Source organism: Macaca nemestrina, chromosome 12 (assembly GCF_043159975.1).
Source record: "Macaca nemestrina isolate mMacNem1 chromosome 12, mMacNem.hap1, whole genome shotgun sequence".
Lineage (NCBI taxonomy): Eukaryota > Metazoa > Chordata > Mammalia > Primates > Cercopithecidae > Macaca > Macaca nemestrina.
In genome coordinates this window covers 47,174,177-47,196,156 of record NC_092136.1, presented here as the reverse complement: position 1 = coordinate 47,196,156, position 21,980 = coordinate 47,174,177, and the positions used below count along the sequence as shown (strand labels likewise).

The window sequence follows — 21,980 nt, the reverse complement described above, 5'->3', positions numbered from 1 at the left end:
CCAGTCTCGGATGTGTCTTTATCAGCAACATGAAAATGGACTGATACAAGGTGCAAACAAAACGGTCTAAATATTATTCCCCTCCCAATCAAAGACCAAATACCAGACATAGGCTCCACTGTAAACAAAGCTATAAAAAATTACATTCACATGTCTAAAGATGCCTATAATTTTCTGAACTCCTATTATGCCCACAACATCCAGGATACATATAGAACACTTTGCCATGGCTACAATTCAATCCAAAACTTTTAAGTCTTTAATGAGTCACTTACTACTTCTTGATCTAAACGGGTAACCATCTCTTCCAGTTTTTGGTGACCCTTTTTCAGGTCTTCTTCTGTTCGTTTCAAGGCATTGAGCTCTGCCTGGGCACGATCCATTTCCTCCTTCATCCGCCATCTCAGTTTGTCACTGACCGCTGAGATGAGAGAGGCTCGGATGGTGTCCTCGCTGATTGTGCCATCCCTACTGGGACCTGCAGGAAACAGAGGCAAAAAACACTTGCTTACTTCCCAAGTTCCTTCTATTTGTCTCACAGGAACCTTCAGAAAAGAGGGCAATATGAACCGACACTTTCAAAATGTGAGGAAAGAAAAAAATTACGTTTCATCAGAAACAATGTAAAAAATCTGAGTTGATTCAGAAATACTTGCCCTGAAAGAGATTACTATTAATCCATGTTAAACCCAGTTTCCCTATTCATAGCCCAAACAATTAGCTATTTTCTCAATGAGACAGAGGCTATGTCCCTACCAATTGCAATTGTTCCTAAATCACCAACAAATGGCACGATAATTTCCACCAAGGAAAAACATTTGAGGCAGGCAAAGTCCAATATCAGGCTTCACTGCTAAGCTGAAGGAAACAGGTGCCCATTGTAGCAGCCAGTGAGGACTGAGAATGGGCAGTTTCCCTAAACGAATGTACAGTTTAATAAGGCTCCCCTCTGTAAGACTTTCACTCCTTCACCCTTTACCAACAGGACAGAATGGATAAACAAAAAAGAATGACATCCAAAAATTCAACAGCTGATAAAGTGTTTATTCCCAGATTATTCTCTTCCAAATGTCCCTTCCTAATCAGTGTATTATATAATTTCCATGCATATTTCAGATCAAATAAACATCCCCTGGATATTTTCTTCAAAAAGGTCTCCTTTTTAATATAAAGGTTGGGTATTCTTTATGACTATCAGTGTTCTTCAGTTATTGTCCTAAATCAGCAAAAGTGTAAATGGCATTTTGACTTAATTATGTTTGATTATAAAATATTATGTGAGGACATAAGTATATTTAACCTTAATTGCCTTTTTTTTGAGATGGAGTCTCACTCTGTCACCCAGGCTGGAGTACAGTGGCATGATCTCGGCTCACTGCAACCTCTACCTCCTGGGTTCAAGCAACTCTCCTGCCTCAGCCTCCCGAGTAGCTGGGATTTCAGGCACACATTACACATCACAATGCCCGGCTAATTTTTGTATTTTTAGTAGAGATGGGGTTTCACCATGTTGGCCAGGCTGGTCTCAAACTCCTGACCTCAAATGATCCACCTGCCTGGCCTCCCAAAGTGCTGGGATCATAGGTTTGAGCCACTGAGCCTGGCCTTAATTCCTTCTTAACTCCTGAAGTTCTCTTTAGCATCTTCCCACAAAGGCAAAAACCTTCAACACATCTCCAAAGAAGACTGAAACCATTAATGGGTGCCTCCGACTCTCGTTTCTTCCACTTCTTTTGGAACAAGAATCCTAACCCCTTTATTTACATGCCTGATTCCTCACTGTTCACAAGTACAAACTTCCCTTTCTCAGCAAGACAGCTTGCTTTCTTCCAGATCCTTCCGAAGGACCAGATGCTTTTAAGCTTGTACCTACTTCTCTAATTCCAATGAGTCTAAGTCCAACAACTGCTTTTACGATTATGCTTTTGTTCTTATTCTCTGGTTAAGGCTCTTAGCTAAGTTAAGGCCCATTTATTCACTTCTCTTACCAGCCCCAAACCGTGGGTCATCTTTGAAGCCCTTTTCTCTCTAGTGTTTACATCCTCTGAGGTCAACTCCAGTCTTAGCCAACATCACTCTCTAATTCATGCACATTCTCAATAGAAGTGATATCCCCCAACAACTGGGCAAAAATTGGTTTGAGGTGGAAAAAAAAAGTCTCGTTCTTATGTATAAAGCAGAGATATCCATACAGTACCTAAACAGATACACAGTATAATCAACATTTGTCGGGGGTGGGAATTGTTAGGGGAAAAAAGTCTAAAAAGTCTTCCTAGGAGGGTGACAATGAAAAAAAAAAAAAAAAAGGAAACACTGCTGAAATTCATCTGTGATCTTGTTTTTCAACTAGATGTTTTGTTGCTACTGTAAACTTCTACTTGCTGGCCTTGTCACTACCATCCCAATCTCTTTTCTTTTTCTTTTTCTTTTTTTTTTTGAGACGGAGTCTTGCTCTGTTGCCCAGGCTGGAGTACAGTGGCACAATTTGGGCTCACTGCAACCTCTGCCTCCCAGGTTCAAGTGATTCTCCTGCCTCAGCCTCCCAAGTAGCTGCAATATAGGCATGCACCACCACACCTAGCTAATTTTTCTATTTTTGGTAGAGATGGGGTTTCGCCATGTTGGCCAGGCTGGTCTCAAACTCCTGACCTCAAGTGATCTGCCTGCTTCATCCTCCCAAAGTGCTGGGATTATAGGCATGAGCCACTGAGCGTGGCCTTATCCCCATCTCATTCTTAAACTTAAGATCCACATCAGCTACATTTAAATTAAGCTAAACACAACCTATGAAAAGCAAACTTCCTGAAAGCCTTGTGAATTACCTGGGTCTTCTAATTACCTGTTAGATGATCCTGCTTTTTACCAAAACCATCAACAAACTCTGTCAACAAACTCTGTCTAAGCCATTCTAAACTAACAAAAAAGTTTAATGCTCTCAAATATCAGATCCCATCTTCTCTCTACCATTAAATTATGGTGAAAGCTAATCTTTGCCAATGATCTTTCCTCCATTAACAATAATTCCCAAAATATCAGCACAACAACTAGAATCTGCTCTCTCTTAACAGTTATCACTACACTTATTAGTTTAAAAACCTATTTTCTGAAGGAAAGGACTCTATAATCCTTATTATGCAGCCTAAATCCTAAATGTTAAGGGTGGCAAACTGTTGCTGAATGATTTCCTGAAATCAACAGAATTGGTTATCTTCTAGGAGTCCTAGAGAAAAGGCTCAGATGGTTAGAAGTCCTTAGGATGTGCTTTTTTGGAAACTTTCCTTCTCTTGCCTTCTGCTGGAATGTAGAAGAAGGTAATTATTAAAATTGTTTATAAATATACAAGTGCTCAAAAATAAATAGTAAGGTGGTATTAAACCAAATGAAAGAACTCATCAATATCTCTACTACCTGAAAATCAGAAAAGTGAACTGCTAAAACTCTACTGCTTTGAAGGCATGTGGTTGGAAAGAGTGCTGAAAAGTCATTACTAGAGTAAAATATTTAAAATTATGGATTTCCAAGGCCAGGTGCAGTGGCTCAAGCCTGTAATCCCAGCACTTTGGGAAGCCGAAGCGGGCGGATCACAGTTCAAGACCAGCCTGACCAACATGGTGAAACCATGTTTCTACTAAAAATACAAAAATTAGCTGGGCGTGGTGGCACACGCCTATAATCCCAGCTACTCAGGAGGCTGAGGCAGGAGAATCACTTGAACCCAGGAGGCGGAGGTAGAAGTGAGCTGAGATCGCGCCATTGTACTCCAGCCTGGGCGACAAAGCAAGACACCATCTCAAAATAAAATATAAAAAATAAATAAAATTATGGATTTCAGTAACAGTGACAGGAGGCAGCCAAATGCCTGGGCAGATGGGGTGGGTCCCCGGTGAAACACCACCTTCAAGCCAAAAACAGCCGAAAGGCTGAAAGATTGGACTGTAGGTTCTGGATGAAACCCCTGACATACAGTGAGAACTTCTATTCCTGTTTGCTCACCCTTTCCCATTGATTCCTTCTAAATAATGCCTTTTAACCAATCAAATGTTGCCTTTTCCAATACTACCTATGGCCTACCCTGATTTCCTAAGAGCCCCTAAGAAGCCCCAGGACTCAGCCACTTAGTGGGAACTTTCCCACCTTTGGGTAGGGGAACCACCCCCGTGTCTCCTTTCCACTGAAAGCTATTTCATCACTCAATAAAACTCCCTGTCTTGCTCACGCTTTGATTGTCAGTGCATCCTCATTCTTTCTGGGCACAGGACAAGAACTTGGGAACCAGTGGGTAAGCCAGACTCGGCCCAAGTGGGCTGAGTGGGAGGGCTGTCTCCTGCAGCAGGAAGCATGGTTGAGGGAGGCCCAGGCAGGGTGTCGCTGGTCAGAGATCCCTGGCTTGCAGAGTGACTGAGAAGAAAATCTTGCATCATCAACACTATCACTGCTTCACTTTATTCAAACAATTTTGCCCAACCAGCCACCATAATTCAGTGCTAAGCCCCTTCGGCAGTTAAATTCTTTAAATATTTCTGTCCCCAAGGGAACATCCAAATTCTTTAGCAATGAATATTACCATAATTACCATAATTCAATCTCTTGGACTTGCTTTGGTTTCCATTTTTGCCAGGGAGGGGAAAACTGATTTATAATTTTGGTCTCTCACAACAAATTCGAAGGATGAGAAAAAATGTAAACTGCAATACAGTTTGAAAAAACTACTAAAACACCTTAACACAAGGAAGAATAAATGAGATCTTTGCTGTAACCATTAAAATGCTTTCTCTAGTAGAGAGGTAGTCTCTCAATGTTGCTCAGGCTGGTCTCAAATTCCAGGCTCAAGCTATCCTCCTGCCTCAGCCTCCTGGAGTGCTGGGATTACAGGCATGAGCCACTGTGCCTGGCATCCCACCTATTTGCTATTGCAAAAAAACAAAAACGAAAGAAACAAAAAACCTCAAAGTATAGGAATCTGCTATAATACCTGGTTTGTAACAGGAGTGATGGCCCAGCTCATGCTTCAGTGAGCATACATCCTCCTTTTCCATTGCTACATGTTGCCCATCTCATCTTCAATATTATAGTATCAGGCAGGAAGCTTTTGGCAGATCTTAATTTTTTGTTCCCTTTTGTGTTCAGGTATTTTTTGTTTTCAACTGATAAAATTTTTATTTCACTTTGAATTTTTACACTTTTCCTGATTATTCTGTGTAAGGTGAAACTAGAACTGTTTAAAAGACATACACAAACCTAGTACATCAATAACTGGGGATTTTTCTTTTTTGCTATACTATTTTCACAACCACGGGTGTGCTTGCTAGGCAATATAATCATCACAGAAGAAAATGTTAGGCGGAAAACTGGTTAAGGAAAAACAGAGCAAGAAAAGAGCTACCAGATATACAAACAGGCTCAGTTCCACATGTACTACTTTATTTTCAAGGGCCAACTATTAACTGCACATTTTTGTTCAGCTAGAAAGGTGGGATTTTTGTTTTTTCTTTCTTTGGTTTGTTTTAAATCAGTGCATGAGTTTTTCTTTTCTCATTTCAGCAGATGGACAAACAGATGGACTCTACAGCTAAGTGGAATGTTAAAGGTAGAGGGGTGATATTGTGAGACTGATAGGCCTATTATCAATTCTCTTCACTGCAGTGTCCATGCAACTTCCCTGAATACAGGGTCTCATTAAAACATATCTGAGAGCTGAGCTGGATGAGTGCAACTGGAAGACTTGGTGAGGGGCACTAAAAAGCATGATCAGGGCCAGCCTCAATACAGGGAGAAGTCAGGGATATTTAAAAACACTTTCTTGATTCAGATCCTGGTAAGACTGAAGAGCAATACCGTGTTGAGAACTGGAGGAAGACAGAGCTCTGGTGCCAGAGGCTCTTCTCAAGTCTTTAAAGCCAGGCTTGCTCACCAAGGTGCTCACTAATGTCTCTCTCCCCTGCCCATATACAGCATTAAAAAGTGAAAAAAAAGATATAGAATTCAAAAAGCAAAAAAAGTAAGGAAGCAGAGGGACAGAAATTTAGGAAGGAAGATAAAACCAAAGTCAACAGTCAAAAAGGATAGTGGGGGGCCGAGTACGGTGGCTCATGCCTGTAATCCCAGCACTATGGGAGGCCGAGGAGGGTGGATCATGCGGTCAAGAGATCGAGACCATCCTGGCCAACATGGTGAAACCCCATCTCTACTAAAAATACAAAAATTAGCTGGGGATGGTGGCGCGTACCTATAGTCCCAGCTACTTGGGAGGCTGAGGCAGGAGAATCGCTGGAACCTGGGAGGCGGAGGCTGCAGCGAGCCAAGATCACGCCACTGCACTCCAGCCTGACAAAAGAGCAAGACTCCAGCTCAAAAAAAAAAAAAAAAAGAATGTTTAGATTTAAAAATTTAAAAGTCGCATGCCACGAAGAACCTGAAAACTGAGTACTCCTCAAGTGAAAGGTAATCTCTACAGAACATCATTCTTCTTTTGTTTTTTGGAGATGAGGTCTCCCTATGTTGCCCAGGCTGCAGTGCAGTTATTCACAGGTGCAGCCAAAAGGCACTGCAGCCTTAAACTCCTACGCTCAGGCGATCCTCCTGCCTCAGCCTCCCAAGTAGTTAGGACTATATGCATGCACCACAATGCCTGACTCAGAAGGTTATTCTTAAAGATATTATCCAGGAAGCAGGTAAGGTCATTCATAAAACACACGGCTTTTTTCTTTAGCTAGTGTTAACGAAAATAGATTCCATTATTGAAGCACAAGTTGCAAACTGGTAACATAGTGAACATATTGCAGTAGGAAAGGGGATTTAGTCAGGTGTGTTATATGAGCACTTGAACTTTTTAAGGTGTCATAAGCCAGTTAATCTGCCACAAAGAATTTAAATTTCAGGATTCGAGTTTCTTCAGAGGAAGACACTGTGGACATCTGTGGTCATGAACTTTTGAGTGGCAACAGCCCAAAGAGGTCAAGTGTCTTTAAGCTCCAAACAACAGGCAGCATTACTGTGAATGACCATTACACTCAAATGCCAAATGATGTAGTCTCACTCCAAGTTCTAGCATCACAATATAATCTCTATAACCTTCTGTACAACTTTACAATGGAATTGTATTTTAATGATTCTGATATCAGATTAAACTTTCCAAAAAGTTACACATAATTCAGGTCAATTTTTTTTTTTACAAATATTAAATAAGACTTGCATTTGGAGGATTAAAAAGTCTAATATTCTCTTTCATCATTTATTCATGATTTCATTTTGTCTTGAGCAATTTTACCAAAAGCAACTCAATTTTATTAGGTGTTTTTCTGTTTCTCTTAAAAAACAGCTTTTGATTTTGACTGTCCTCTCAATGATTTCTAGTTTCTCTCTCATTAAGAATTAAACTTTTTCTTTCTCTTAATTTCCTTTTTTAAAAAATTATTATTATACTTTTAAGTTCTAGGGTACATGTGCACAACGTGCAGGTTTGTTACATATGTATAAATGTGCCATGTTGGTGTGCTGCATCCACTAACTCATCATTTACATTAGATATATCTCCTAATGCTATCCTTCCCACCTCCCCTCACCCCAAAACAGGCCCCGGTGTGTGATGTTGCCCATCCTGTGTCCAAGTGTTCTCATCGTTCAATTCCCACCTATGAGTGAGAACATGCGGTGTTTGGTTTTCTGTCCTTGTGACAGTTTGCTGAGAATGATGGTTTCCAGCTTCATCCATGTCCCTACAAAGGACATGAACTCATCCTTTTTTATGGCTGCATAGTATTCCATTGTGTATACGTGCCACATTTTCTTAATTCAGTCTATCATTGATGGACATTTGAGTTGGTTCCAAGTCTGTGCTATTGTGAATAGTGCTGCAATAAACATACGTGTGCATGTGTCTTTATAGAAGCATGATTTATAATCCTTCGGGTATATCCCCAGTAATGGGATTGCTGGGTCAAATGGTATTTCTAGTTCTAGATCCTTTAGGAATCGCCACACTGTCTTCCACAATGGTTGAGCTAGTTTACAGTCCCACCAACAGTGTAAAAGTGTTCCTATTTCTCCACATCCTCTCCAGCACCTGTTGTTTCCTGACTTTTTTTTTTTTTTTTTTTTTTTGAGACGGAGTCTCGCTCTGCCGCCCAGGCTGGAGTGCAGTGGCCGGATCTCAGCTCACTGCAGGCTCCGCCTCCCGGGTTCACGCAATTCTCCTGCGTCAGCCTCCCCAGTAGCTGGGACTACAGGCGCCCGCCACCTCGCCCGGCTAGTTTTTTGTATTTTTTAGTAGAGACAGGGTTTCACCGTGTCAGCCAGGATGGTCTCGATCTCCTGACCTCGTGATCCGCCCGCCTCGGCCTCCCAAAGTGCTGGGATTACAGGCTTGAGCCACCGCGCCCGGCCTGTTTCCTGACTTTTTAATGATCGCCATTCTAACTGGCGTGAGATGGTATATCATTGTGGTTTTGATTTGCATTTCTCTGATGGCCAGAGATGATAAGCATTTTTTCATGTGTCTGTTGTCTGCATAAATGTCTTCTTTTGAGAAGTGTCTGTTATCCTTCGCCCACTTTTTGATGGGGTTGTTTGATTTTTTTCTTTTTTTTTTTTTTTTTTTTTTTGAGACGAGTCTCGCTGTGTCGCCCAGACTGGAGTGCAGTGGCCGGATCTCAGCTCACTGCAAGCTCTGCCTCCCGGGTTTTTACGCCATTCTCCTGCCTCAGCCTCCCGAGTAGCCGGGACTACAGGCGCCCGCCACCTTGCCCGGCTAGTTTTTTGTATTTTTTAGTAGAGACGGGGTTTCACTGTGTTAGCCAGGATGGTCTCGAACTCCTGACCTCGTGATCCGCCCGTCTCGGCCTCCCAAAGTGCTGGGATTACAGGCTTGAGCCACCGCGCCCGGCCTCATTTTTTTCTTGTAAATTTGTTTAAGTTCTTTGTAGATTCTAGATATTAGCCCTTTGTCAGATGGGTAGATTGCAAAAATTTTCTCCCATTCTGTAGGCTGCCTGTTCACTCTGATGGTAGTTTCTTTTGCTGTGCAGAAGCTCTTTAATTAGATCCCATTTGTCAATTTTGGCTTTTGTTGCCATTACTTTTGGTGTTTTAGTCATGAAGTCCTTGCCTATGCCTATGTCCTGAATGGTATTGCCTAGGTTTTCTTCTAGGGTTTTTATGGTTTTAGGTTTGACATTTAAGTCTTTAATCCATCTTGAATTAATTTTTGTATAAGGTGTAAGGAAGGGATCCAATTTCAGCTTTCTACTTATGGCTAGCCAGTTTTCCCAGCACCATTTATTAAATAGGGAATCCTTCCCCCATTTCTTGTTTTTGTCAGGTTTGTCAAAGATCAGATGGTTGTAGATGTGTGGTATTATTTCTGAGGGCTCTGTTCTGTTCCATTGGTCTATATCTCTGTTTTGGTACCAGTACCATGCTGTTTTGGTTACTATAGCCTTGTAGTATAGTTTGAAGTCAGGTAGCGTGATGCCTCCAGTTTTGTTCTTTTGGCTTAGTATTGTCTTGGCAATGTGGACTCTTTTTTGGTTCCATATGAACTTTAGTTTTTTCCAATTCTGCGAAGAAAGTCATTGGTAGCTTGATGGGGATGGCACTGAATCTATAAATTACCTTGGGCAGTATGGCCATTTTCACGATATTGATTCTTCCTATCCATGAGCATGGAATGTTCTTCCCTTTGTTTGCGTCCTCTTTTATTTCATTGAGCAGTGGTTTGTAATTCTCCTTGAAGAGGTCCTTCACATCCCTTGAAAGTTGTGTTCCTACGTATTATATTCTCTGTGAAGCAATTGTGAATGGGAGTTCACTCATGATTTGGCTCTCTGTTTGTCTGTTATTGATGTATAGGAATGCTTGTGACTTTTGCACATTGATTTTGTATCCTGAGACTTTGCTGAAGTTGCTTATCAGCTTAAGGAGATTTGGGGCTGAGACGATGGGGTTTTCTAAATATACAATCTCGTCATCTGCAAACAGGGACAATTTGACTTCCTCTTTTCCTAACTGCATACCCTTTATTTCCTTCTCCTGCCTGACTGCCCTAGCCAGAACTTCTAACACTATATGTTGAATAGGAGTGGTGAGATAGGGCATCCTTGTCTTGTGCCAGTTTTCAAAGGGAATGCTTCCAGTTTTTGCCCATTCAGTATGATATTGGCTGTGGGTCTGTCATAAGTAACTCTTACTATTTTGAGATATGTCCCATCAATACCTAATTTATTGACAGTTTTTAGCATGAAGGGCTGTTAAATTTTGTCAAAGGCCTTTTCTGCATCTATTGAGATAATTATGTGGTTTTTGTCTTTGGTTCTGTTTATATGATGGATTACATTTCCTGATTTGCATATGTTGAACCAGCTTTGCATCCCAGGGATGAAGCCCACTTGATCATGGTGGTTAAGCTTTTTGATGTGCTGCTGGATTCGGTTTGCCAGCATTTTATTGAGGATTTCTGCATCGATGTTCATCAGGGATACTGGTCTAAAATTCTCTTTTTTGTTGTTGTGTCTCTGCCAGGCTTTGGTATCAGGATGATGCTGGCCGCATAAAATGAGTTAGGGAGGATTCCCTCTTTTTCTATTATCGGAATAGTTTCAGAAGGAGTGGTACCAGCTCCTCTTTGTATCTCTGGTAGAATTTGGCTGTGAATCCGTCTGGTCCTAGACTTTTTTTGGTTGGTAGGCTCGTAATTATTGTCTCAATTTCAGAGCCTGTTATTGGTCTATTCAGGGATTCAACTTCTTCCTGGTTTAGTCTTGGGAGGGTGTATGTGTCTAGGAATTTATCCATTTCTTCTAGATTTTCTAGTTTATTTGCGTAGAGGTGTTTATAGTATTCTCTGATGGTAGTTTGTTTGTACCTCTGTGGGATCGGTGATGATATCCCCTTTATCATTTTTTATTGTGTCAATTTGATTCTTCTCTCTTTTCTTCATTAGTCTTGCTAGCAGTCTATCAATTTTGTTGATCTTTTCAAAAAACCAGCTCCTGGATTAACTGATTTTTTTGAAGGGTTTTTTGTGTCTCTATCTCCTTCAGTTCTGCTGTGATCTTTCCATGTTTAGTGCTTCCTTCAGGAGCTCTTGTAAGCCAGTCCTGGTGGTGACAAAATCTCTCATTTGCTTGTCTGTAAAGGATTTTATTTCTCCTTCATTTATGAAGCTTAGTTTGGCTGGATATAAAATTCTGGGTTGAAGTCTTTCCTTTAAGGATGTTGAATATTGGCCCCCACTCTCTTTTGGCTTGTAGAGTTTCTGCCGAGAAATCCACTGTTAGTCTGATGGACTTCCCTTTGTGGGTAATCTGACCTTTCCCTCTGGCTGCCCTTAACATTTTTTCCTTCATTTCAACCTTGGTGAATCTGACAATTTTGTGTCTTGGGGTTGCTCTTCTCAAGGAGTATCTTTGTGGCATTCTTTGTATTTCCTGAATTTGAATGTTGGCCTGCCTTGCTAGGTTGGGGAACTTCTCCTGGATAATATCCTGCAGAGTCATTTCCAACTTGGTTCCATTCTCCCAGTCACGTTCAGGTACACCAATCAGACGTAGATTTGGTCTTTTCACATAGTCCCATATTTCTTGGAGGCTTTGTTTCTTTTTACTCTTTTTTCCTCTAAACTTCTCTTCTCGTTTCATTTCATTCATGTGATCTTCAATCACTGATACCCTTTCTTCCAGTTGATCGAATCGGTTACCGAAGCTTGTACATGCATCACGTAGTTCTCGTGTCATGGTTTTCAGCTCCATCAGGTCATTTAAGGTCTTCTCTATGCTGTTTATTCTAGTTAGCCATTCGTCTAATCATTTTTCAAGGTTTTTAGCTTCTTTGTAATGGGTTCGAACATCCTCCTTTAGCTTGGAGAAGTCTGTCATTACTGATCTTCTGAAGCCTTCTCTCAACTCATCAAAGTCATTCTCCTTCCAGCTTTGTTCCATTGCTAGCGAGGAGCTGCATTCCCTTGGAGAAGAAGAGGTGCTCGATGTTTAGAATTTTCAGCTTTTCTGCTCTGCTCTGGTTTCTCCCCATCTTTGTGGTTTTATCTACCTTTGGTCTTTGATGATGGTGATGTACAGATGGGGTTTTGGTGTGGATGTCCTTTCTGTTTGTTAGTTTTCCTTCTAACAGTCAGGACCCTCAGCTGCAGGTCTGTTGGAGCTTGCTGGAGGTCCACTCCAGAGCCTGTTTTCCCAGGTATCACCAGTGGAGGCTGCAGAACCGTGAATATTGCAGAACGGCAAATGGTGCTGCCTGATTGTTCCTCTGGAAGCTTTGTCTCAGAGGGGCACCTGGCTGTATGAGGTGTCAGTCAGCCCCTACTGGGAGGTGCCTCCCAGTTGGGCTACTCAGGGGTCAGGGACCCACTTGAGGAGGCAGTCTGTCTGTTCTCCCATCTCAAACTCCATGCCAGGAGAACCACTAGTCTTTTCAAAGCTCAGTTGGAAATGCAGAAATCACCTGTCTTCTGCCTCACTCATGCTGGGATCTGTAGACTGGAGCTATTCCTATTCGGCCATCTTGGAACAAAGACCATTCAGGTCTATTTTTTCTACAAGTAAGAGTTTTGCTAAATTACAAAACCCCATAATCACAAGTATTGAATTTTTAAAAAATTAAACACACCTAATCCTGTCAATGTTAATCAAAATAAAAACTTCAGAATGCCGTGGCATTTATGTGACCAATCTGAGTTTTAGAATACAAATACCAGCTGTTTATCCCATGAACCATTTTTGCTAGGCTGAGGCAGTGAAAAATCGCAAGTCAACATACTATTCTTTATGTTTTATCACACAAGGGATATCTATGGAGGGTACAGAGTGACGGTGAACAGATCATAAAGCACAAGAGACATTAGTTATCTCCCTCCCCAGCATCTCCTTCATCTCCCTGGTTTTCTGATGTCTACAGAGTGAGACTGTCCCTAAGTAACTGCATGATCAGAGTGCTGTCTTTTTAAGACTCTTCATTCAGTGTATCCAATTCAGCAATTGCTTCATCAAATGCTGTTTTTGCCAGGCTGCAGGCCTTTTCAGTAGAGTTTAGAATCTCATAGTAAAAGACTGAGAAATTAAGTGCCAGACCAAGTCAAATTGGATGTGTAGGCTGTATTTCTTCTTTCTTACTAATTTCAAATGGTTCCTGATAAGCCTGCTAGAAGTTCAACATAGTGGTTTGTTTATTGTCTCCAGATGCCACTTCAGAAAGATACCTAAAATAATCTCCTTTCATTTTCAAGTAGAACACCTTTCTCTCTGGTTGTATAGAATTGGGAGTAAGATATTTGTCCAACAGCTCCAGAACGTCATTGCAGATGTCCTGCAGTTCTGCTTCCATCTTCTCATGGTACTCTCTGCCCACCTGCGGCTTCTTCTCTTTCCTCTGTTTTCTGCTCAATGCTGGAGTGACACGCCAGGAAGAGCAGCAGGCACCTACCACATTCTTGTAGGCAATTCTCTCTTCGTTGGAGAATTCATGCCTCTGTTCCCTGACTGCCTTCATGGCTACAGCCATATCATCACAGCACTCAGCCTGCTCAGTGAGTTGGCTTTCTGTACCAGCTCACTTTTGTCCACTGTCATTCCTGTGGGAGGGCTGCAGGGGACAAGGATGCTTCCGAAAAAGCTCCAAGAGAGATGACCACTTCCTTCCCAAGCCCACTCCTCAGGCAGCGGTGGCGGTGCCTGCCATTGCTGCAGCGATGGTGGCAGCAGCTCCTGTATTCAGATATTTTTAAAGTTCAAGCAAAATAAGGCAAAATGCCTTATAGCTTGGTTCTGTGTAGTCAAGAATTAACTTTACCCAAAGAGAGGCCATGCCTTTGCCCTTGGCTCCTGGAGGTGATTTCTAAGCCTTTGTAATTCCCTGACGAATTAGAGCGTCCTGTATTTACACCAGACAGTCTAACAATGTGATTTATGGGGGGCTCTTTGGGCCATGCAGTGATAGTTAACAGCTCAACCTCTGGAGGAGCTGGAGACTAAAGGGTAACCTCACAGGCAGTCAGTGGTGTCTATATGACCAAGACCTGATAAAAACTCTAGACCCAAGGCTCAGGTGAGCTACCTTGGTCGGTAATACTCCATGCATGATGATACATACTGTTACTGGGAAAAATCAGCACTGCCTATGACTCCACTGGGAGAAGACAACTAGAAGCGTTGCACTCGGAACTTTCTGGGTTGCACAAGTGTCTTTCCTTAGCCTACTTTAATCTGTATCTTTTGCCATAATAAGTCATAACTGTGAGTATAACAGTTTTCAGTGAGCTTTTAAAGTCCTTCTAGATAATTATAGAACCTTAGGGTGGCCTTGGGAAACCCTGAACTTGCAATGAGTGTCAGAAGTGAAGGTGGTTTTGTGAACTTCCAAACTTTACAGGTACTTAACTAAAGGGTATTTTCTTACCTAATCAAGAACTTGCTCTTCATGGCAATTTGTAGAGTAAGTAAGTCGGTCTCCTTCAAATGAGGCTATGTAAAAAGGCAACACATTTTTCCACACTCACTGAATAGACAGATTAAAATATGTCAGAGAATGAGCTCCCTTTCACAGACTTAATATGAATTAAAGTCTTAGTTGTTCAGTCATCTGGACAGAATTCAGACCAAATAAAAATCTCTAATTTCTTTTACTGTACTTAAAAAGTCCTTTAAAGAAAGTGAAAAAGCCAATTTCTACAAGAGTTTGGTTTAGAATTTCATATCCAAAGGGTGATTCATGAAATGATGACTATTGAAGATCTCATTAAGTCCCCATTTTATAGTATAAGGATGCATTAGCAGAAGGAATTTTAAAAACCTTTCTAAAAGAACCTGTCTTATAATCTATATGATATTTTATGATGGTTCTTGTGAGATAGGAGGGAAAATCCTTCTCCCATAGATTAGGTACCTAAATGATATGACTATAATTAAGCATTCAATCATATGCAACAGTGGAGGTATTCCATTAATTGGCACAGAAGTTATTAGAACTAATGAAAACTTAAGGGTCTTTTTATAGTTAGTGAATTTTTCACACATAAACACATCAACATACTTTGTTAAAGCTATTATATCTGGTCTAATGGGTCAAATTATACTGATGCTAAACTTTTAAATCTCTATTTTTAAAAACACACATTTAAATCCTGGAATTTACATTGTATTTCTCTTTATAGAATATGTTCAGGCAAATGCTGCCATAACATCACCAAATAAGTCCTTGCCAAGACTCTCCAGCCAAAGCCATTAACACTCAAAATAGGAACCAAGCTGAGGCAGCAGTCGCTCAGCCTATAAAGGTCACAGTTCACCTGAGGAAGCTACGAACACCAAGATTAGACCTAGTCTTATCTCCATCACACATAGACTTCACTGTGAAGTATATCTAAACTTTTAAAAATCAAACTACTTTGTAAAACAAAAAAAAGGAATTATAACTAAGATCCGAAATTAAAAAGTCGAAAAAGAAAAACCCAGTTTTTCAAAGAAGTAAAAGAAAAACTCATCAAAGTTCAAAATTCGATGAACCACGCCACTTTAAGATACTGTTTATGCAAACAAATAAGAAAAAAGATTTGGTGGAAGATTCTCATCTACTTTGTGAACACTTACCAAACAAAACTTTTTTCTCAAACATCTTAGGAGAAATTTGAATATTCTCTATACCTGCTATAACAAGAAGAAGAAGAGATTTTGGCCTCCTGGGTTCACACCATTCTCCTGCCTCAGCCTCCTGGGTAGCTGGGACTATAGGCGCCCACCACCACGACCGGCTAATTTTTTTGTATTTTTAGTAGAGACGGGGTTTCACCATGTTAGCTAGGATGGTCTCAATCTCCTGACCTTGTGATCCACCTGCCTCAGCCTCCCAAAGTGCTGGGATTACAGGCGTGAGCCACCGCGCCCGGCCAAAAGTATAGCCTCTGTAGGCCAAACACTTAATCCAAGATGGCCAGAGAGAAGAACAGCATTGGATAAGACAGTCAAGAAAAACTTGTCATGTTTACTAGCTTCTATCCTCAAAGAAATATTAACAAGTAAGTTCTCTTATTTTTATTTACCTTTTCCTTTCTTTATCTAAATATACAGTATGGACTAAAGAGTGGAAACTACAGAAACAAATCATTCAGCTGCAGCATTTTCAGGGTTTTCCACTCCCACATTTTTAAACAACACTTTAACAAAGGTAAAACAAAGATCCCTGAATCTCTGTTAATAGCAGCCTTCCAAACTTACTGTTTCTGATCCTTGTTTATTTGATTTTTAGAAACAAAATCTTAAAATGACATTTTTAAAACTCAGAGGTTGAAATATACAGTATTTATGAAGTTTTACCAAGAAAAATTCTGTGGTAGGTATTGGCTTTAACTGGGAATAAACACCTATTCTTCAATTTTACTATTATTAAACTGCAACTAGTAAAAAGTCAAACTGTGTATATGTTAAGGGCCTAAAGCCTAGGATTCAGAGCTATAAATCAAGTACAATCATCTATATAGCTTTTTAAAATAAGTCAGCCTTCGAAAGAGAACTTTCACACTCTGCTGAGACTGGAGTAAAGAAGTGCCAAAGCCTTTTAAACTTCCTCTTTTTTTGCCGGGGCAGGGGTGGTGGTTGTGGTAGAGAAACTCTGTGGTGGCTCACCTGGTGCCCATCAATACCCACTATTTTTCAGGGATCTTGTATGTGAAACTGATTAAGATAGGTATAGTCAATTTATGTTTTGTGTCTATAGTAACAGGAAAAAGAATCTTTGTGTTAAGTTTCAATGCATACTACCAGTTATTTTATTATTATTATTATTATTTTTGCTACATGAATCGGTTTGTTCCTTCATTATTCACCGACTACCACGTCCTCATTCCCCTAGAGTTTTCAAAACACTATGTAAACTGAGGTTGAAGATATCTATAGCACTCTGGTAAAAGGACTCTACACAGATCAAACAAACCTGGAGATTCTGGCACAAGCAAAGTATAGTTGAGAGTACACCCTCCAAGGGACTTCATAAAGAGGCCAATTAGTCCACTGACATTCCTCACACATAAATTCGTAACATGTGGAAGTATCACTGAGTGGAACACCATTCTTTTCTGGGTACCGTACTATATACTGACATTCTTGAACATCTGGTAAATTTTAAATCTTTCTTAATTCAGATTACACCATAAAATTAAAATCCAGGCCGGGCGAGGTGGCTCATGCCTGTAATCCCAGCACTTTGGGAGGCCGAGGCAGATGGATCACCTGAGGTTAGGAGTTTGACCAGCCTGGCTAACATGGTGAAACCCCGTCTCTACTAAAAACGCAAAAATTAGTGGGTGCGGTGGTGCACGCCTGTAGTGTCAGCTACTCAGGAGGCTGAGGCAGGAGAATCGCTTGAACCCAAGAGGCAGAGATTGCAGTGAGCCAAGATCACGCCACTGCACTCCAGCCTGGGTGGCAGAGCGAAGCTCTGTCTCTAAAATAAAATAAAACAGAATAAAATCTACAGAGTGAAACTGCTAAGTTTCAAAAAGAACAAGGGAGCCTGGTGCAGTAGCTCACATCTGTAATCCGGGAGGCCAACGTGGGCGCATCACTTGAATCCAGGAGTTCAAGGCCAGCCTGGGCAATACAAAAATTAGTCAGGCATGGTGGTGTGTGTCTACAGTCGTAGCTACACAAGAGGCTGAGGTGGGAGGATCACTTGAGCCCAGGAGATGGAGGTTGCAGTGGGCAGACAGCACTACTGCACTCCAGCCTGAGCAACAGAGCAAGATCCTGAATCAAAAAACAAGGACAGGCCGGGTGTGGTGGCTCAGGCCTATAATACTAGCACTTTGGGGGCTGAGGCAGGCGGTGAGGTCAGGAGTTGGAGTTGGAGATCAGCCTAGCCAACATGGTAAAACCCTGTCTCTACTAAAAATATAAAAATTAGCCAGGTGTGGTGGTATGCTCCTGTAATCCCAGCTTCTCAGGAGGCTGAGGCAGGAGAACTGCTTGAACCTGAGTGGTGGAGGTTGCAGTGAGCCAAGATCGCGCCACCGCACTCCAGCCTTGGCAACAGAGCAAGACCCTGTCTCAAAAACAATAACAAAAAAACCAAAAACAAACAAACAAACAAAAAATAAGGATAAATAACCATATTCATTCTTTCTCATGGCCTCGGTAACAGAGTAACAGCCCAAATTCTGACCATTGATAAACAGAAAACGTGACTGCGGATTCTAATATCTAAATGATACTTTTATGTTTCTGCTTTCCTTTAATGTAAGTCTGAAGTTCAACAGACTACTAAAAGTTCAACAACTACTGAAACATGAAAAAAAATCAAGTAGGCAAAGATCAAAGGGTAGAAAAATAATATATATTAAAGGATATCTTAGATTATCATAACTTGTCTCTAGCCTATATGCCTAAGACAGTACTTTTGAAAATGCACAGCAAAATATTAGTTGATTTGATTACCTGTTCAAAAATCATAAACATGAGATCTGATTCCACATATACCATTTTCCACACATTTCCTATTCTTTGGATATATGGAAATAATCTAAGCTACAAAAAATGCTTCATATCTAATGTACTGAAACAAGTTAACATAAAAAGATATTTGTAAACTATGGTTCTCTACAAATCAAAAGGATTATACTATTATCTCAACGAGAAACAGGGTGACAAATAGCACTATTCCTATTTTATCGATAATGCCCGAACCAAAACAGAGAGCTTCACCAGATTTAGTGTGCTTTGCTTATGGATTAAAGACCTTTTATCATTTAGGTTTCTAACACCAAACATTTTATTATATTGCAGTTACATTAATGACAAACACATTTTAATAAATCAAAACCACACAACTGGAACCTGAATAGTGTGTATCAATGAGAAAAACAGTGGAAATAATGCTTTTTGGGGTAGGGGACGACATCTACATCAGACCTCAGGATGGTTACAAATTATCAGAAAATATAACAGAAAAATAAACTTCACAAGATTCTGTATTCATTCAGGAACTCAGCAAATCTCTTTAATGGTGAACTTCTATATGCCAAGCCCTCTTCTGGATGTTGAATGTGTGGATAGGGGGTTGGAGGGGTGATTGGTGGTGGTGGCAGCAAATTGGTAAGGACAGGCCTGGCTGATCCATGCACAGGAAATAGGCCGCGGGCAAATCCTAAGACAGGAGACCAGTAGGAGATGAGGTCAGAAAAGTAATGGGGAAGAAGGCAGGATCATGTACGGCCTTCTGGGCCCAAGAACTTTGGACTGAACTCTGAGTGAAACAGGAAGTCGCCTGAAGGTTTTGAGCAGAGGAGTAATACAATTTATTTATATTTTATTAGGATCACTCTAGCTGCTGTGCAAAAAAGAGAGATGTAGGGGGACAAGGAGAGAAGCAGAGAAATCTTGTGGAAGGCTTTTGAATTAAATTAGATGAGACATAAAGGTAACCCGGATCAGCACTGGATATGATCAGATTCTAGATATATTTTGAGGACAAGAGGATTTCCTGATGAGGAGTCAAGGATGACTCCAAAGAGTACAGAGTAGGTAACAATGGAGACGGAGATGGGGCAGGTGTTAGAAAGATTGAGAATTCGTTTTGGTTGTGTTGAGTTTGAGATGACTATTAAGAATCCAAGGGGAGATACTGAAAAGGCAGTTGGATATAGGAATCTGGAGTTCAAGAGAGAGGTATAGGTTAGAGACATAAATTTGAGAACTGGGGGCACAGAGATGGTATTTAAAGCTATGAGACTGGTGGAAATTATCAGGAGAGTGAGACTACACAGTGCCAAGGACTAACCCGGGGTCACACCAATGTTAAGAAAAATGGAAGAACTTGCAGAGGAGACTAAGTATGAGTACCTATGAGAGAGGAAGAAAATCAAGTGAGCATGGTGTTCTGGAAAATGAGAGGAAAATGCATCAAGGAGGAAACAACCAACTGTGTGAAATGCTGCTGATAGGACAAGATGAGGATAGTAACTATCCATTGGATGTAACCTCAAAAAGGTTATTGATAATCATGACCAGTTTTAGCAAAATGGTATGAGAAAAAGTCCAAAAGGAGGAGGTTTAAAAGAGAAAGGGAGAAGAGGTATTGAAGATAACAAAGACAGTTGTTTCAAGGAGTTATTCAGAGAAGAATAAAGATACCCAATAGTGGTGGCAGGAAAAGTGGAATACAGAAGAGGATTCTTTTTTAATTTTTTTTTTCCCCCAGATGGAGTCCCGCTCCATTGCCCAGGCTGGAGTATAGTTGCCTGATCTCAGCTCACTGCAACCTCTGCCTCCAGGGTTCAAGCAATTCTCCTGCCTCAGCTTCTTGAATAGCTAGGATTATAGGCATGCACCACCACGCCTGGCTAATTTTTTGTATTTTAAGTAGAGACGGGGTTTCACCATGTTGGCCAGGCTGGTCTCAACTCCTGACCTCATGATCCGCCCACCTCGGCCTCCCAAAGTGCTGGGATTACAGGCATGAGCCACTGTGCCTGGCCTAAAAAAATTGTTTAGATACATAATATTTGTGCATATTTATGTGGGTAACATGATATTTTGTTGCCTGCACAGAATGTAATGATCAAGTGAGGGTTATTTAGGGTATCCATCACCTTGAGTATTTATCATTTCCATGTGGTGGGAACATTTTAAGCCTTCTAGCTATTTTGAAATAGACAATACATTGTTAACTATAGTCACCCTACTTTGCTAACAAACATTAGAACTTATTCCTTCTATCTAACTGTATGTTTGTACTCATTAAACAACCTTTCTTCATAAGCCCTATCCCACCCACACACACTTCTTAAGTCTCTGGTGTCTATCATTCTACTGTCTACCTCCAGGAGATCAAGTTTTTTAGCTCCCACATGAGAACATTTGATATTTGTCTTTCTGTGCCTAGATTATTTCCAATTCCATCCATGTTGCTACAATGACATGTTTTCATTCTTTTTTAATGGCTGAATAGTATTCCATTGTGTACATATACCTCATTGTCCTTATCCATTCATCTGCTGATAAATACTTAGGTTCACTCCATATTTTAGCTAGTATGAATACTGTTGCTATAATAATGGGAGTACAGGTATTCCTTTAATATACTGATTTCCTTTCCTTTGGATAAATACCCAGGAGTGGGATTGCTGAACTGTCTGGTAGTTCTAATTTTAGTTTTCTTACAAATCGCCATACTGTTTTCCATGGTGGCTTTAATTTACATTCCCACCAACCCTGTATGTCACCTTTTCTTCTCATCCTCACTAGCATTTGTTATTTTTCATTTTTTTGTCTTTTTAATAACGGCCATTCAAACTCTCAGGAGATTATATTTCTTTGTAGTTTTTATCTGCATTTTCCTGATGATGAGTGATATTGAGGATTTTTTCTTTTTTTTTTTTTTTTTTTTTTGAGACGGAGTCTCGCTCTGTCGCCCAGGCTGGAGTGCAGTGGCCGGATCTCAGCTCACTGCAAGCTCCACCTCCCGGGTTCACGCCATTCTCCTGCCTCAGCCTCCCGAGTAGCTGGGACTACAGGCGCCCGCCACCTCGCCCGGCTAGTTTTTTGTATTTTTTTAGTAGAGACGGGGTTTCACCCTGTTAGCCAGGATAGTCTCCATCTCCTGACCTCATGATCCACCCGTCTCGGCCTCCCAAAGTGCTGGGATTACAGGCTTGAGCCACCGCGCCCGGCGAGGATTTTTTCATATACCTGTTGGCCATTTGTATATTTTCCTTTAAGAAATGTCTATTCATGTTCCTTGCCCACCTTTTAATGGTTTTTTGTTTTACTGTTGAGTGGTTTGAATACCTTGCATATTTATTAGTCCCTTGTCAGATGGGTACTTTGCAAATATTTTCTCCCACTCAACAGGTTGTCTCTTTACTTTGTTGACTATCTCCATTGTTGTGCAGAAGCTTTTTTTTTTTGAAACAAGGTCTCGCTCTGTTGCCCAGGGTGGAGTGCAGTGGCACAATCTCGGCTCACTGCAACCTCCACCTCCTAGGT

At 40.9% G+C, this 21,980-nt stretch overlaps 1 protein-coding gene and 1 pseudogene across 3 annotated transcripts in view; both read right to left on the bottom strand.

Annotated features, from left to right (window-relative positions):
• LOC105486984 (tumor susceptibility 101) overlaps nucleotides 1-21,980 on the bottom strand; it is a 52,494-nt gene that overhangs the window by 3,612 nt on the left and 26,902 nt on the right. For all 3 annotated transcript variants that reach the window (XM_011750212.3, XM_071074984.1, XM_011750213.3), the window contains one exon: nucleotides 276-478. In XM_011750212.3, coding sequence (XP_011748514.1) covers nucleotides 276-478 — 203 coding nt within the window. The remainder of the gene's footprint in view (nucleotides 1-275; nucleotides 479-21,980) is intronic.
• On the bottom strand, nucleotides 8,628-21,500 carry LOC139357497 (14-3-3 protein beta/alpha-like; annotated as a pseudogene).